Here is a 14,737-nt window from a genome sequence, read left to right on the forward strand (position 1 = left end):
TTCATTCCCTTCCTCCCCCCAACAACTGCTCTTACTTTGACAAAAAAAGAACTGAAAATACAGGAAGCTGAAGGTCATAGGCAACACCAAAGAAAGATCCTGAATTACAGTTTTACACTGGCAGTTGCTACTGTAGGGGTCGGCGTTCGGAAGATCTCGCGTTGTCACGGAAAGTTAGAGGGTTAGTCGCAGCCTTGTGATGTACCTGTAACCCCACCTCCCCTTGTTAGTATAAAAGGAATTAACTGCGCAATAAAAGGCGGAAGTTGGCGCTCACACTGTGTGTGTTATCTGTCTCTTTCCCTGGTCCGGGCCGACCAGTGATCTAAGCGTGGCACCTTGATATGTAGCGAATGCTACAGCTACTATTGCAATAATATTATCAGAAGTCAGAACTTATTTCAAATGATACTATGAGGCAGACTAGAGAAACTATCCCTTGTTGGAGTGAAACGCATCACTAGTATTAATTACTCAACAGCTATCATTGTTAAAGAATACTTTCCATAAATCATTATTATTGCTCACTAAAAGAGTATATTTTAAATAATTGTGAATTTTGTTTACATTACAGTATCCAGAATAATCAACCTATTATACTCATTATAAAAATTATACAGTTTATCTATTTGTCAGATATCCTCCTCAGCCCAGCCACTGACAGGTAGGTAACCAAAGAGTGCAAATTCAGAAGGGAGAGAGAAACAATCCTCTAACACTAATGATGAAAACTTCTCAAGCAGAGTTCAGGTCATGGAAAATGAAAATGTTTATGCCAGGAGACTTCACCAAATAAAAATATTTGTTCAGTAATACTATAAACTTTCAAAAAATTTATTCAACTATAGTGTTAACTTTAATTACATTCTGAAATTGCTATCCAAACTACATAAATAGTCATATTATGGAGAAGTAGTAGAAAAGAAGCTAACAACCTGTGAAGACAGTCCACACACTAGGCTAAAAAAAATAAAACACAAATAAAAATCCTGAAATCCACTGACAAAATTACCTAATTCATTGCAACTACAATGTCCATGCCACTTACTGAAGTTATGTTGACAACTGTCAACTAATAGGCCAAAAAAGGAAAATAAAGTCAGCAAATAGTTTTGAATTAATTAGAACGAACACTTAATGAGGTTAAGTTTCAGAATTACAAATCCTTACACAAATGACTAAAAACCATGGCTTAATATTCTCTTTAGCAAATAAAAGATGTAGCACTGTCATGGTCAGCAGGAGCTACAGAAGTGCATACCTTTTCCTTTTTGAACTTCCAGTATCAGATGTAGCAGAAGAAATCATACTGTCCCCATCCTCAATGTCATCTCTCCTAGCAAGCTCCTTCTTCTTTGCCTGAAGAAAGAACAAATCCCTGAAGCCAAACTCACTGCTGGACATTTTCAGAACAGTATTAAACATCAGAACAGATCAGATGCAGAAAGATACAGCTATGGGTTTTGAGACTAAACCACCATCAAAACATTTCCAGTGATTTCTTTAATATAAGTTGGCCGACATAAAATAGCAGTATAATTATTTTTAACTGTCAGAAGAATTTTTGAGGAACCAATTTGAAAACAATGCCATTTCAGACTGCAGCACTTAGCTAGAATACTTCATGAAATCTGAAGTGTTTTAGCATCCTCCAGTTACCTGCAAACCCTAAAAAAACCCCACATCATCAATTTTCTCACAACTTAATTGGGTTAAGAGTCATAGTAAGGAATAAAAGTGACCAAAAGAAATCACAGAAGGCAGCAGGTGTGCTGAAGAAAAATCACCCTACGACGGTCTTCATTCCCATACTTCCCTCTAAGCAAGAAAATACTACTGCAAATACAGGTCTAGTTAAAAATTATTTTGGAAGAATATTCATTGGGGAAATAAATTCACATGTGAAGTTATATCCTTTTGATTGTTCTACTCCACATACCTGCATAACCTGCTGCATTTTCAGTACTCTTTTATAGATGGCAGAATTGGGAACATTGTAGCGCTTCGCATTTTCAAACATCAAGTTCAGATCAGCCTCCAACTGATCTAAAGTTTCATATTCATGGTTCTTCAGTTTCGTTCTGCAAAAGAGAAATACCAATTAGATATTTCACAAGTTACACATTGCAAAAGAGTTCTTTAACATCTTCATTTTCACAATAAATCAATATCCAAAGTGCTCTAATTACAGGAACGTGTCTTCTTTTTCTGATGCTGCAGTAACATCTTCCAATTGTAACTATATTAGGGAAACATACCTCCTCTTAAAGAATGATTTTAATAATTCTGAAAGCTTCCCTCTTGAAAGTTGTGCAGATTGAAGTCCTGTTTTCATACTCAGACGAGATGTGGTACAGATGAGGCAGAAGCACAACCTGCTGAGAGCACTCCATTACACCTCAGCTGTCACCTGTAGGTCCTGGGTATGACATCAACGCGACAAGCTAGCTCCGCACAGCCATGACTTCCCTACACATCAATCCCACTCATCTTCAGTGAGAACCAAAAGTGTGCAACACCTCTCATGTTAACCCCCTCCAATTTTCGCCTTCTCTTAAAACCACCTGGCTGTTGATTGGTGCTACCCACAAAGTGCACTTCACGTGAAAACAGTTAGAAGAGGACTAACAACAAAAAAGTCATTTTTCATATGGTAAACAGATGAATCAGTGCACTAAGTCTGCCAATAACTGAATGTGTTTTCTCATATTTCCTTGCACAAGTGGTTAAAGTTCTAGCCAACTTTTTTAAACCTTCCAACACCTCATTAAACACAACAGAATATAGTAATCTGCAACAACACAAAAACCAAACCCTATCACAACTGCAAAACACAGTCAACCTCCTTCACATCTCCTTCCTCGCCCGCTTGCTTGTCACAACCACCCGTTATGTATCACCTTTAAACCTAGTCTGGTTTCCACAGCACCTAGCTGAACGCAAACCTGCCTGATGGAACATAAGCACTACCACAAAATAAATTTAATACAGTATCTTTTAGTCCTAAACCTTACCTGCCAATGTGACCTTACAGCTGAACCAGTGAACAAAGAGTAACCATGTTAAACTTGGGTTAAACAGACTCTTCACTGGTCACCAAGGATGAGGAAGTCACAGCTGGATTAAACACGGCACGGAGTTGAAACTGCTATAAAAACTACTGAGAAGTGCACATGTGTCTATAAAGCTGTCATGATGGAAATACATTTTGCAGGAAACATCCAACTAACTGCACATTGCCAGGATGGCAGCTGCATGCGCCTTACTGAAATGTAGCGTATTTCTTTTTCATTTCTTTCAGATCTGAAGAACTAGTATGTCCTCAATGATTATGAGAAAAGCAAAAAACAATTTTTGACGAATATCCTAAATGTAAGATGTGGAGAAAATTACTTGTTGCCATTCTCATTTAAAATGAACCATTTTAGGTTCATGTACCTTTTTTAAGACTTCAAGACATCAGTATCTTGCAAACCTTTACGCATTATTTTTTATATTATTTTTAATGTTTCCAACTGAAGCAACAGAAAATCAAAAAGCTTTCCTGTCAGCTTCACTCACTCTGCAAATCCAAAAAAAGGAGAGTTACCATGTTGTGGTTTAAGCCTAGCCAGCAACAAAGCACCATGAAGCCGCTCGCTCGCTCCCCGTCACCCCATGGTGGGATGGGGGGAAGAAAATATGAAGAAAAGCTTGTGGGTTGAGACATGGACAGGGAAGGATCACTCACCAATTATGGTCATGGGCAAAAAAACAGACTCAACTTGGGGAAAAAACAAAATCAATTTAATTTACTACCAATCAAATCAAAACAAGGATACTGAGAAGTAAAACCAAACCTTAGAACATCTTCCTCCCACCCCTCCCTCCTTCCCACCTCAACTCTACTCCTGGTTCTCTCTCCCTCCTCCCCCCAGTGGCGCAGGGGGACAGGGAATGGGCGTTATGGTCAGTTCCTCACACCTTGACTCTGCCGCTCCTTCCTCCTCAGGGGGAGGACTCCTCACACTCTTCCCCTGCTCCAGCATGGGGTCCCTCCCACGGAAGACAGTCCTCCACGAACTTCTCCAGCATGAGTCCTTCCCACAGGCTGCAGTTCCTCACGAACTGCTCCAGCGTGGGTCCCTTCCATGGGCCGCACTCCTTCAGTCACAGACTGCTCCAGCGCGGGCTTTCCCATGGAGCGGCGGCCATCTTGGGCGGCCTCTGCTCCCCTCCATGGGCTGCGGGGCTGCGGGGGCATCCACCTCCTCAGGCGCACCTCCTCCCCCTCCTTCTTCACCGACCTCGGTATCCGCAGAGGGGTTCCTCTCACATTCCAATCCCCCTGCTCACTGGGGGTTCCCCTTCCTAAATCCGTTCTCCCAGAGGCGCTACCACCGTCGCCGATTGGGTCGGCCTGGGCCAGAGACAGGTCCGACCTGGAGCCGGTGAAGCTTCTGGCAGCTTCTCACAGGAGCCACCCCTGTAGCCCACTCCCCCACTACTGAAACACCGCCACACAAACCCAAAACATACCAATATAGTTTTCATTAGATTAGTAAAAATTACAAATAATAATAAAAAAACCAAACAAAACCACATACGCCCAAAAGCAAAAGAGTTTGGGTACCAGTTAAGGTGCCATGAAGAAAAGGCAAAGTCAGTCTCCCATTTCTACCTTGTAAAACTCCAGCAATAATTATTTGCACATGTTAAGGAATATGTGACTGGTATTAAAAAAGTCAAAAACAAAATAAAAAGCCCATTAAATTCAGGATTATTTTGCCCTAAACCACTAGCATATGATGCATAGGCTCATAAATACTGAGGATGTAAACACTGAGCCTATTTCATGCTCTTGCCACTGTCTGGTACCAAACACTACAGGTCACCTTACATCTTCTGTGGCTAATTTGAACACTCTCTGTTACAGAAAGCAAAATCTATAGAATAAAATGTATGTAATTAATTCTTGTAGTCCAAGAAGCAATTACAGGACTTCAGCACATAAACACTTGTTGGTGTTACAGAAGCTAACACATCATTAAGAGAATACTCAAGAAAACATGGAATAGAAAGGCTTAAAAGCCTTGCATCAAAACCCCCAACTAATAAGCTCATAATTATCAAAAACATCAAAAGTGAGTTTTAATTTTTTCAAAACAGAATTCTTTAAGAACAGTCCAATTTGTCAAGGCACATAGGGTAATTAAGTATGTAAAACAAGCAGTAATTTCGTTGTTTAATGATGTTATTACAGATGTTTATAAAATAGACTCAAACTTTCAAAGGATTAATGGAAAACAAAAATAATGTCTAAAGGCAATTCTGCATCTTAGAAAAAGGTACCCAAGTCAGCTAAATTACTTTAGAGATTAAGAACATTTTAAAAAATTAAAACAAACAAACAAACAAAAAAACCCCAGCAAATCCTGTGTAGAAATCAATTAAGGAGCAGCACTGGGGAGAAATGCTGACACAACAGATTTTTTTTCTCCCCTTGGATGTAGACAGTATCAGCATAATTTGTTTCCGAGTGGAAACAGAGTGACAATTTTGCAGAATTAGGCTCTAACTAAGAAGCTAATAAAGTGAAGACTACCAAACTGCCTTAGATTTGAGTATTAAATACTTAAGATAAATGTCTAAAATGTCTCAATGCTTTTTACTGATAAAGGCAACTGCTGGAGGACAAGGAATCATGCTTCAGAAATCATAACAACCAAGCTGGGATAAAGTCCTCTCAAGATCTACTCTGCAGTTCATCCTTTTGCAAGTAAGCAAGTCTGTATGCAACATTCCTGCTTTTCAACTCCTGGCTCAAATTTTGTTTCAATATTAGTAGCACGTATTTTATAAACATTCTTGTGCAACTCTGGCATGGTTGCCTTCTTCCAGAGAACTAAAACAAGTTTTAAGAGAGTGGACAGCAGGAAGAATAAAAACTGTACAAGTTTCTAGTCTTCCAATTAATTTACTAATTAGAATTACAGAATTGCAAGTTCACATTTTGATTGCTGTTGCATGAGGTCTGGATTCAGCTTTCTGAAAGAGTAACCTAAAGGACTACCTCTTAATTGAAGCACCACGTCTTCAGTTCAGATTGTTTCTACCTATTACCACTTGGTACTACTCCTCTTTATCTGGAGTTGTTCTGTACCCAACTTAAAGCTGCTGTGAAAGAATCACCGAAGGTCTAGGATTACACTGACTTAAAAACTCAGCAACAATGACCATCCTCCTGAGATTAAAGCCAATAGACAACTCTATATCCTTATCACCTGTAAGTCCAGAATCTATGAAGTAACACTGTCAGCATGATACTATAAATTAGATTTACTGATTAGTAACATATCCTGATCAATCAAATTCTCTATGTTTAGGTGCCAGTTTTACCAAACTGAGGAAAGGTGGAATTTGCCATATCCTTTGAAGCAGAACAAATTCAAAGCAAGCTGCAGGCCGAATAAGCAAGGCAATAATGTTTCCTAGGGAATATATCCTGCCTGCAACAATTTTCTTTTTACAGTTTCACAATATGGTAAAAGAAACTGGTGACTCTTCATATCAGCAGATCCCAAGCCACTTGACACTAACAAGCCTGGGATTTGGTTTACCTCTCCTCCCAGAGGCAGAGAGGTAGCTCATGCAGACCCCAGAACACCACTATCACGTGCTTCATCTAAAAACATACCACTTACTCCACATAGTCTTGGTATCCCACACTAGCTTCATCTGCATGTATTTAGGCAGTGACCTATGCATATTACAATGCAGCAGTCTACTAACCCTCAAGCAGCAAAAAGCAGAAAAAACATAAGAAGTTGCCATTAGTCTTAGAAATACCATTCTATGTGCACTGATTCTCTGCTCTCTCATGACCCTGTAGAAACAAAATCTTTAATCTGATGGAGAAAGTGAGGACCTTGATAGTAGCTCACATGTGAAGAAAAGCAGCTTATATCTTACTCCTTTAACTCTTAACCTAGAGCCAGAAGACAAGAGGAAGAGGAAACATAGTCTTAAAAAGGAAGGATGAGCTATCATTCAAATTATCTTACCAGGAAATAAAATATTGCTTCTATCAGCATTTGTTTATCCACACCAAATAATTAAGGTGCAGGCTATCTGACTTTAAGCAAACAACCTAGATTCACAGTTGTATTCATGAAAGGCCTGACAACAAAAGTAAAAATAAAGATTTAGCCCATATGGTTTGGAAAGATAAACGACTTCCAACCACACATATGAAGAATGAAAAAATGCATCGGCACAAAAGCAATCCTGTTCTAGTCTGCAAATAACCACCTACCTTACCATCCTCTTCAATGCACTTGCTGTCAGCAAACAATAGGATGACTAAGAAAGTTATTCACAGAAGTACTTTGAACAGATTTAATTATACTCAAACTCAGCAGAACTCAAGTATTGTGCCTTTTCTGGATTTAGAGTATGAAATGCAGCTTCACAATAAATTTTTAAAAAGTCATCTTTCCAATTTTGGAAGGAAAGAATTTTATAAACATCAGTTTATTTTGCAAAGCTAGGCTAAAACCAACCAAATCCATGGCTCTACAGAAAGTCACTGCTAGCATAATACAAACTAAACTTATACACTGTGAAACAATTGACAGTGATACAATTATATCTGAAAGCATGAGTAAAACTTGGAAGAATATCTTTTTAAACATAATGACCTTTGCAAAATGAGGAAAAAAGTAGTTTAAAAGGCAAGCTACAGTTTCATAAGGCCACTAAGTCCAAAACAACATTGGCATGACATTTAATTTGGTCAAAATTAGAATAGTAAGCTGGCACTCAACTCCCTAAAAGGTCTACTGGAAACTCATCAGCCCTTCCAGGTGGAATATATGAAAGAACTGAAGATGAGAGATACTCTCTCCATATGATCAAAAGATCCATCTTATTAGACATATGCTATGCCTAAAAAATTCCTAGAAAACAAATTCAAACACATGGCTAAAAGCAGTTATCATGTAACTTCTTTTATTCAGAAATTGTGAAGTGCTAGTCCTGCCTCTTTAGGAAAAAAACCAGTAACAATGAATGCATACAATCAAGAAAGGCATTTGACAAATGTCCTATTGAGGAATGACAGTCATCATCTTACAAAGTACGTTGGGAACCTTGTTTACTTGAACCTGTGATTTTATAAAGGCCTTACGTACAATATGCACAGAAAATACTTGCTAAGGTAGGAAAATTGGTTCCACAGAAGATTTAAAAAATGTACACTATTCAACAAATATTAAATTATATTAAGTGAAAAAGGAATGAAAGAACTGCTAAATCTCAGATGAAGTGAAAATTTACAAGGTATTCTACGTATTACAGAGACATCATTTTCTCTGTAGAGAATATTTTCCCAATTGGCTCATTCATAAATGAAGCAAACTGAAACACTGTGTCATATTAGTTTTCCAAAGTCAATGTAATAATAAAATCTTAACGTAAATTTTAATTTTATTTAAATTAAGAACTTAATTTGTAATGGGCTTAAGCTCTGTTATTTAAAAAAAAGAAAAAATATGTCTATAAACCATTCAGGCTTTAACCCAGACAGAAGTCTCCATTACTTCAAGATAAGTTCCACTCCTTTATTTGCCATATTACTAGATGTGGTTAAATTATAAGGCAAAATATGCTTGACCAGATGATCTTATTTACTATAAGTTCAACTCAAATAATTGATAATTAATCCAAAGACAACAAGAGCCACTACAAATCTCACAGTTTCAGGAGAATCTCAGTACATCCCAGTGCAGTGAAATGTAGTGTTTAGATTCCTGTGCTGCAGACCATTGTCCAAAAGGATGCGCATTCATAAGAAAAATGCGTTTCAAATCCCCAAATAGTAGACATCACACAAAACCAACTGTATTTTACACTGGATCCATGCACTTTTTTAAACCTCAACTATAACCTCAGCTTCCTGGAGTGCAAGACACCAGGGCATGCCAAAGAAGATACAGATTTCAGCACTCTTGCACCCACACCACTCTCACCTGTGTTTTAGGAGAGAACTGCTGCCAGGGAATTCCCTGAAGCGCTTCCCTCCTCTGGTGTAGGAAAGCCTGGCCCACTTTCCTTAGGGATCATACTTACTAATGCTGTAAAATTTAATAAGGAACAGAGTTCTTGTAAGCATGCCAGGATTTAGCACTTATGTACCAGGTAACTGAACAAATTCTCCAGCATTATTTCCCGACTATTTCTCCAGTCACTTATAATTACAGAATGACTTCTCACCAGCTACGTTAAGTTTGCAAAATAACTTCCACACCGTGCACTTTTATCACACCTGAAAGTCACAGCCTTCACAGTGTCATGCCTTTCTTTTTAAATAGGATTTTCTTGTTCTACAGCTCTGAGTTTCGTCCTGTTTGAGGCAGGGAGTCTCATCAGTGTGTGTATGAACACCTGGTGGGAGGGAATGAAGAGGGAGCCAGACTCATCTCAGCTGTGCCTACTGACAGGGCAAGATGTAACAGGAACAATTGAAACACATGAAATTTCATCTGAACACAAGAAAAAGAAGAAAAAAACAAAACTTTTTTTAGTTTTTATTGTGAGGGTGGTCAAACACTGGCACTGGTTGCCCAGGGAGGTTGTGGAGTCTCCATCTGTGGAGGTACTCAAAACCTGACTGGATGTAGCCCTGGGCAATTGGCTCTGGGTGACCCTGCTACAGCCAGGCATTGGACCAGATGATCTCCCTTCCGACCTCAGCTCTTCTGTGAGGCTGTAAAAAGCAAGTCTGAGGAAACTAGCAGAAAACTAAAACCTAAAACTAAATGTGAGGATTACCTCCCACATCCAGGAATGGCTCGGGATCAGCACTCAGCTCAAATGACTGAGGTTTATAATGTTCATAAAGTGATTGAGAGGCTGGGATAGGTATAATGTACATCCCATTAAAACAAAATATACCCATGTTCTCCCTCTCGAAATCATATATTATTTTGTAAGGCTTTTCCTGCATTTAACACACACAAACTCCTGAAACACATGACCAGCTATAAAATTTGCAACGGCCACACATTTCACAGTTCATTCTGGCAGGATAGCTTAGGTAGTCAGATGCCAAAGCAAAACAGATACGAGACAGGAATGCCAGACTTCAACACCTTCAACTTTACCAGGATAATTAATTTTTTTGTCCCCATCTGTGAACAGAAGACATGCTCTTTGAAAGTACATCTCAAAAAAAACCCCAAAATACAAAACACAAAAAACCCCACCACCAACAACAAAAAAATCCACTACAAAAAACCTCCACCCCTAATGAGTGGCAGTTTTGAATACCTAAAGACATATTTGCAGTATCAGTAAAACCATGCTAGCTTCAGTTTTCCCTAAAGCACATCAATTAAGTACACATATGCATGACTTCAAGGCTTTTTAGGTATAGTAAAAAAGTGATGATTATGTGCTAATTTAAAGAACAGTTGAATTTCAGAATTTGCTAAAAGAAGTTAGACTATTATAAATACATACTTGCAAGCTACAAACACTATTTTCAAAAAGACTGTCCCTTTTTATTTTCTAAGCTCTCAGGCAATAAGATAAGTCATTTTTTTCTACAGGTCTTCATATATTGGCATGGAATTTCTGTACTGCTCACATAGCCAGATGCAACCTGCTTAAACTGTAAGGAAAGTAGAAACACAGCTGCCTCTCTATGGCAAATTATTTGTCCTATAACTGATATCAAGTATATTTTTAATGGAAAGTCTCTCCCATTTAAATCCATTTATACATAATTTGAGCCGATACTCTCTGGTACATTCAGACAAAAACCTTCCTGACAACTGTCAATGATTTTTCTCAATTTCACTTTTTTTTTTTCCCATCAAGTACATTTTGTGCTTCGTTCAAGACAAGACACTTTCTTTGCCAAGCCAACAGCTGTACTATGAGATAAGAAAAAATGCTTTAAAGCCACTGACAGATAGATAACCAGTGTGGGAGCTCCATCCTTGCTCCCCAGCACATGCAAAACACCCTCTGACAGGTTATGATGGGGGGGGGAACCAAACCAAAAAACCAGCTTTGTTACCTTGTCTAGCAGATCATATTATCAAATATTACGGTATAACTAAAATTAACAGACCTATGTATTAGAGTGGATTACAAACTCATGAAGAGTGTTAGGGTCCAATCCTCGCTCACTAAAGCTGGAGGACCAGCACTCCTGCAGTGTAGCTCAGGCAGGGACTGGAGCCCCAGTGGCCACTGGGCAGGAGGCCAGGGCCACCTGAGGCTGGTCAGTGCCATTAAGGTCTATTAATGCACTCAGGACCCTGACACATATCCATCATATTAGCTTATCTTGGACCACTAAAGAAAGATATGGGTCACTTCTTTTCACTCAGGTTTTTAATCTGACAACTGTGCTCTGGCAGTTGATGAATGCTTCATGGCTCACAGATTTATAAATGGTGTGCTGCTTACTTCAGTCCAGACTAGCTACATCATGAATGCAAATAATTATTCTCCACAGTTATACTGTGACCTAGACAAAAGAAATATAATTGCAACTACCTTTCTACAATTCACATTGCTGAAGACTATTAACTTAAAAAAACATGGCAGTAAGAGGTAACCAAGCCATCAGGGTCAAGGAAAGAGAATAATGGGGGGTTCTGCAGAAGCTTTCATCTCTGCTGCCCACCTAGCCTTCAGAATTATTGATATGGCAACCTTTCAGGCACATTACAAATGAAACACCATGGAAAATAAACCCAATGGCAGCCATCTGTAAAAGATGGTCAAAAGACTGATGCAGACTGACTTTAAACAAGAAGCAACCAAATGTAGAGGAATGACGGTATACACTGCATTAGGTATCAACAACTTGACCACCAGATAGGATTCTGGAAATAAAAGAAACCCTTGAATAGTTTCCCACCAGGTAAGAGTTTGCATTCTGTTTTCTTACCTGATCTGCTGCAATGAAATAGGTGCTTTAATTTGCTGATAATAATCAGGATACTTTTTCTTGGAGGGCAAGTGGAAAAAAGGTTCAGATATGAGCTGGCCCTGATTATTTCGGCAACTTCTAACTGTGTCATAAAGCTGATAAAGAGGATTAGAAGCGTCCATGAAGGAAGTAATGCTCTCGGCTTCAGATTCTCCCTCTTCGTAACGAGCAGCAGCTGCACAGAGAGAAAGGAAAACCAGGAAAATCAGCAGGACAACTCAGAGTGGGTTTTTTGGTTGACTTTTCATGTGGATAAAGATCTAACCCAGAAGAAAAGCCAGTCCCTCAATCAAGGGTGTTCAGCCACTCTCTGGCAGTCAGATTCATACCTCAGAAAAGGACATCACAAATATATCTTACAAGCCTCAAACTAACAACAACAAAAAAAGCACTTTATCTAGGTATTGCAATCTCTCTTATCAGATTGAGACTTCAGTTCTGTCACTGGTAATACACCCTTGCTACCTACAAGTGCTGAGAAGTGTTCACACATGAGACTACATAACAGGACTATTCAGCCACAGACTACCTATACAACAGCTACATCCTTATTTACCCATCAAGCCATTAATACTAGTATTTGTGCCAAATACAGTTGTATATTGAACTACTACCACTCTGCTATCTGACAAGAGCTCACTACAAGAATACAAACTGACAAACTACGTCTGGAATTTTCAAAGGTGCCTAGCCAGTTGAGCAAAATGGCCAAATTAAAAATGAATTTTTGCACATATATTGAAAAGGTGACTTCAAAACTTCTATAACCCTTTAGACCATATTAATCACAGCTCAATTAAAAAACTGTGAAGTTTAGCAGAAAAAAACTGACACTAAAGCCTGAAGGTACACTTCTAATATACGCAGCAAAATGAAGGAGAAATAAATATTTTAGAATTATTAAATAATTAGCATAAACATTTCATAATAAAGTATTTACAAATTTTATAGTAAACTTTTCTAGTTATCTATATGAAGCATATATTATGCTTCATGATTAAGATGAATGAAAGAAATGCTATGAAGAACTAACACTGCAGATAAAATTGGAAGAAACATTACATGAGCAACAGAAAACAACAGGAATGAAAATACACTGGTAGTGGAAATATAGGATGGGAAGCAATAAATGGCAAACCCTTGCATGCTTCTCACTAACACAAATGGTGTCATTTGTACCTTGCAAAAATGCATAACACAAAATCTACGTGGTTTTGCACATATTAGAGTTAAATTATTCACCCTTTTTCCCCTGTCAGGAGTTAAAGTTTGAAGGAAAGCTTGGCAGATGACACACTGGGTAATTCAGTTACACAAAAGGCAGTTCTCTAACACTCACGCCAAGTTTCCAGCTGGCATTTTCATTATTGCTCAGTGGAGGCTGGCAATGTTTCAAGCTTTCTATCCAAGTTCAGTAAAGACATATTGAAATGATGACAAAGACAGGGGACACTGACTGCGTAACATAGTACTATCATTTTTCCTCTGCAGTCTGACATTGCAGATCTATGTGAGTGTATGACGTATGGGTCCTACCAGACAAGTTAGATGCAAGCTAAAACACAAGCAGACCTCAGTAGACATGCAAACACATAATGAAGATGTTCATTACTGATTCAGGGAGGACACTCAAAATTATCCTAATTATGTGTCTGAATGCCAATCAGCATCACTTAATGGTGTAGCATCTACTACACAGTAGCCAGCAAAGCAGGAGCTGGACAGAATAACTCGGGTAGAAACAAAAGATTGGAGGTAGCACTATGTTTTCCTGTACCTAACATATCAACCTGAACATGGAGATAAATGCTAACAGCTAAGAGAATGCCATCAGGTAAAGTAAGTTTCCAAAATAGATTATGCAGCAAAATATTGTCTTTGGTTTTGTTTATTCAAACAGTTCAGTACTGAGTGCTCCATCAAAAAGTAAGAAACAAAACAGAAAAAGCAGAACTTGTTTCTATGAAAGAGAAAAAATAAGAAACTAGTCAAGTATATTGCTATTCTCTGACACGTGGCAGCCAGCAACAAAGCAGTTCAATACCCTAAATGAGAAATGTACTTCCTTTGTATTAAAAGTAGAACACTACTTTAGGGAGAAGGCACTCCCTAAAATAAAAATCTCAGTAAATTAAACAGGCACTAAAAGGAAAGTGTTTATATAATATTGCAATACAGCTACAAACATTTCATTCTGATGTGTATATGTTCTTTAAAAGCAATGTGTCAAACACATATTCTCACATACTCAGAAAATGATAGTGTTCTGCCAATATGAAAACTGTTCTCTTAAGAACTGAAGAATGTATTATTCAGATCAGAAGACAGAAAAATCCATATTTTGCTACGGAACAAACAATCTAATGCAAGAATGTAGATTCTTTAATATGCAGTAGCACCAGGTCCCATATCCCCACCAAGCACATGCTGGCAGTGGAGAGTAACAGTCAGTTATTCCCCTTTCATGCAGCTGTTACTACAACTACAGTTAGCAGATACAGGAAAAAAAAACCGCAGTACACCATAACCACAAAATATATGCCATTCAACAATCCCAAACAAAATGTATTTCCTGCTGTTCATTCCATACCACAGTGACTGTTTCCTAATGAAGGGACAGCTTCATAATGGAGTGATGTTAAATTAACTCCACTGCAAAAGGAGGAAGCCGTCTAATTTACAATGTGAACTGAGCTTTATTATCAGATATAAATACATATAACATATACATGTACTCTTACTCAGTGAGGC

General features: G+C 38.3%; 1 protein-coding gene across 15 annotated transcripts in view; it reads right to left on the reverse strand.

The window, feature by feature from the left end:
* The window catches only part of PBRM1 (polybromo 1), a 79,459-nt gene that overhangs the window by 36,082 nt on the left and 28,640 nt on the right, over positions 1-14,737 (reverse strand). For all 15 annotated transcript variants that reach the window (XM_075053257.1, XM_075053265.1, XM_075053255.1 and 12 more), the window contains 3 exons: positions 11,945-12,161; positions 1,940-2,081; positions 1,262-1,359 (listed from right to left, as the gene is read on the reverse strand). In XM_075053257.1, coding sequence (XP_074909358.1) covers positions 1,262-1,359; positions 1,940-2,081; positions 11,945-12,161 — 457 coding nt within the window. The remainder of the gene's footprint in view (positions 1-1,261; positions 1,360-1,939; positions 2,082-11,944; positions 12,162-14,737) is intronic.

Source organism: Buteo buteo, chromosome 21, assembly GCF_964188355.1.
Source record: "Buteo buteo chromosome 21, bButBut1.hap1.1, whole genome shotgun sequence".
Lineage (NCBI taxonomy): Eukaryota > Metazoa > Chordata > Aves > Accipitriformes > Accipitridae > Buteo > Buteo buteo.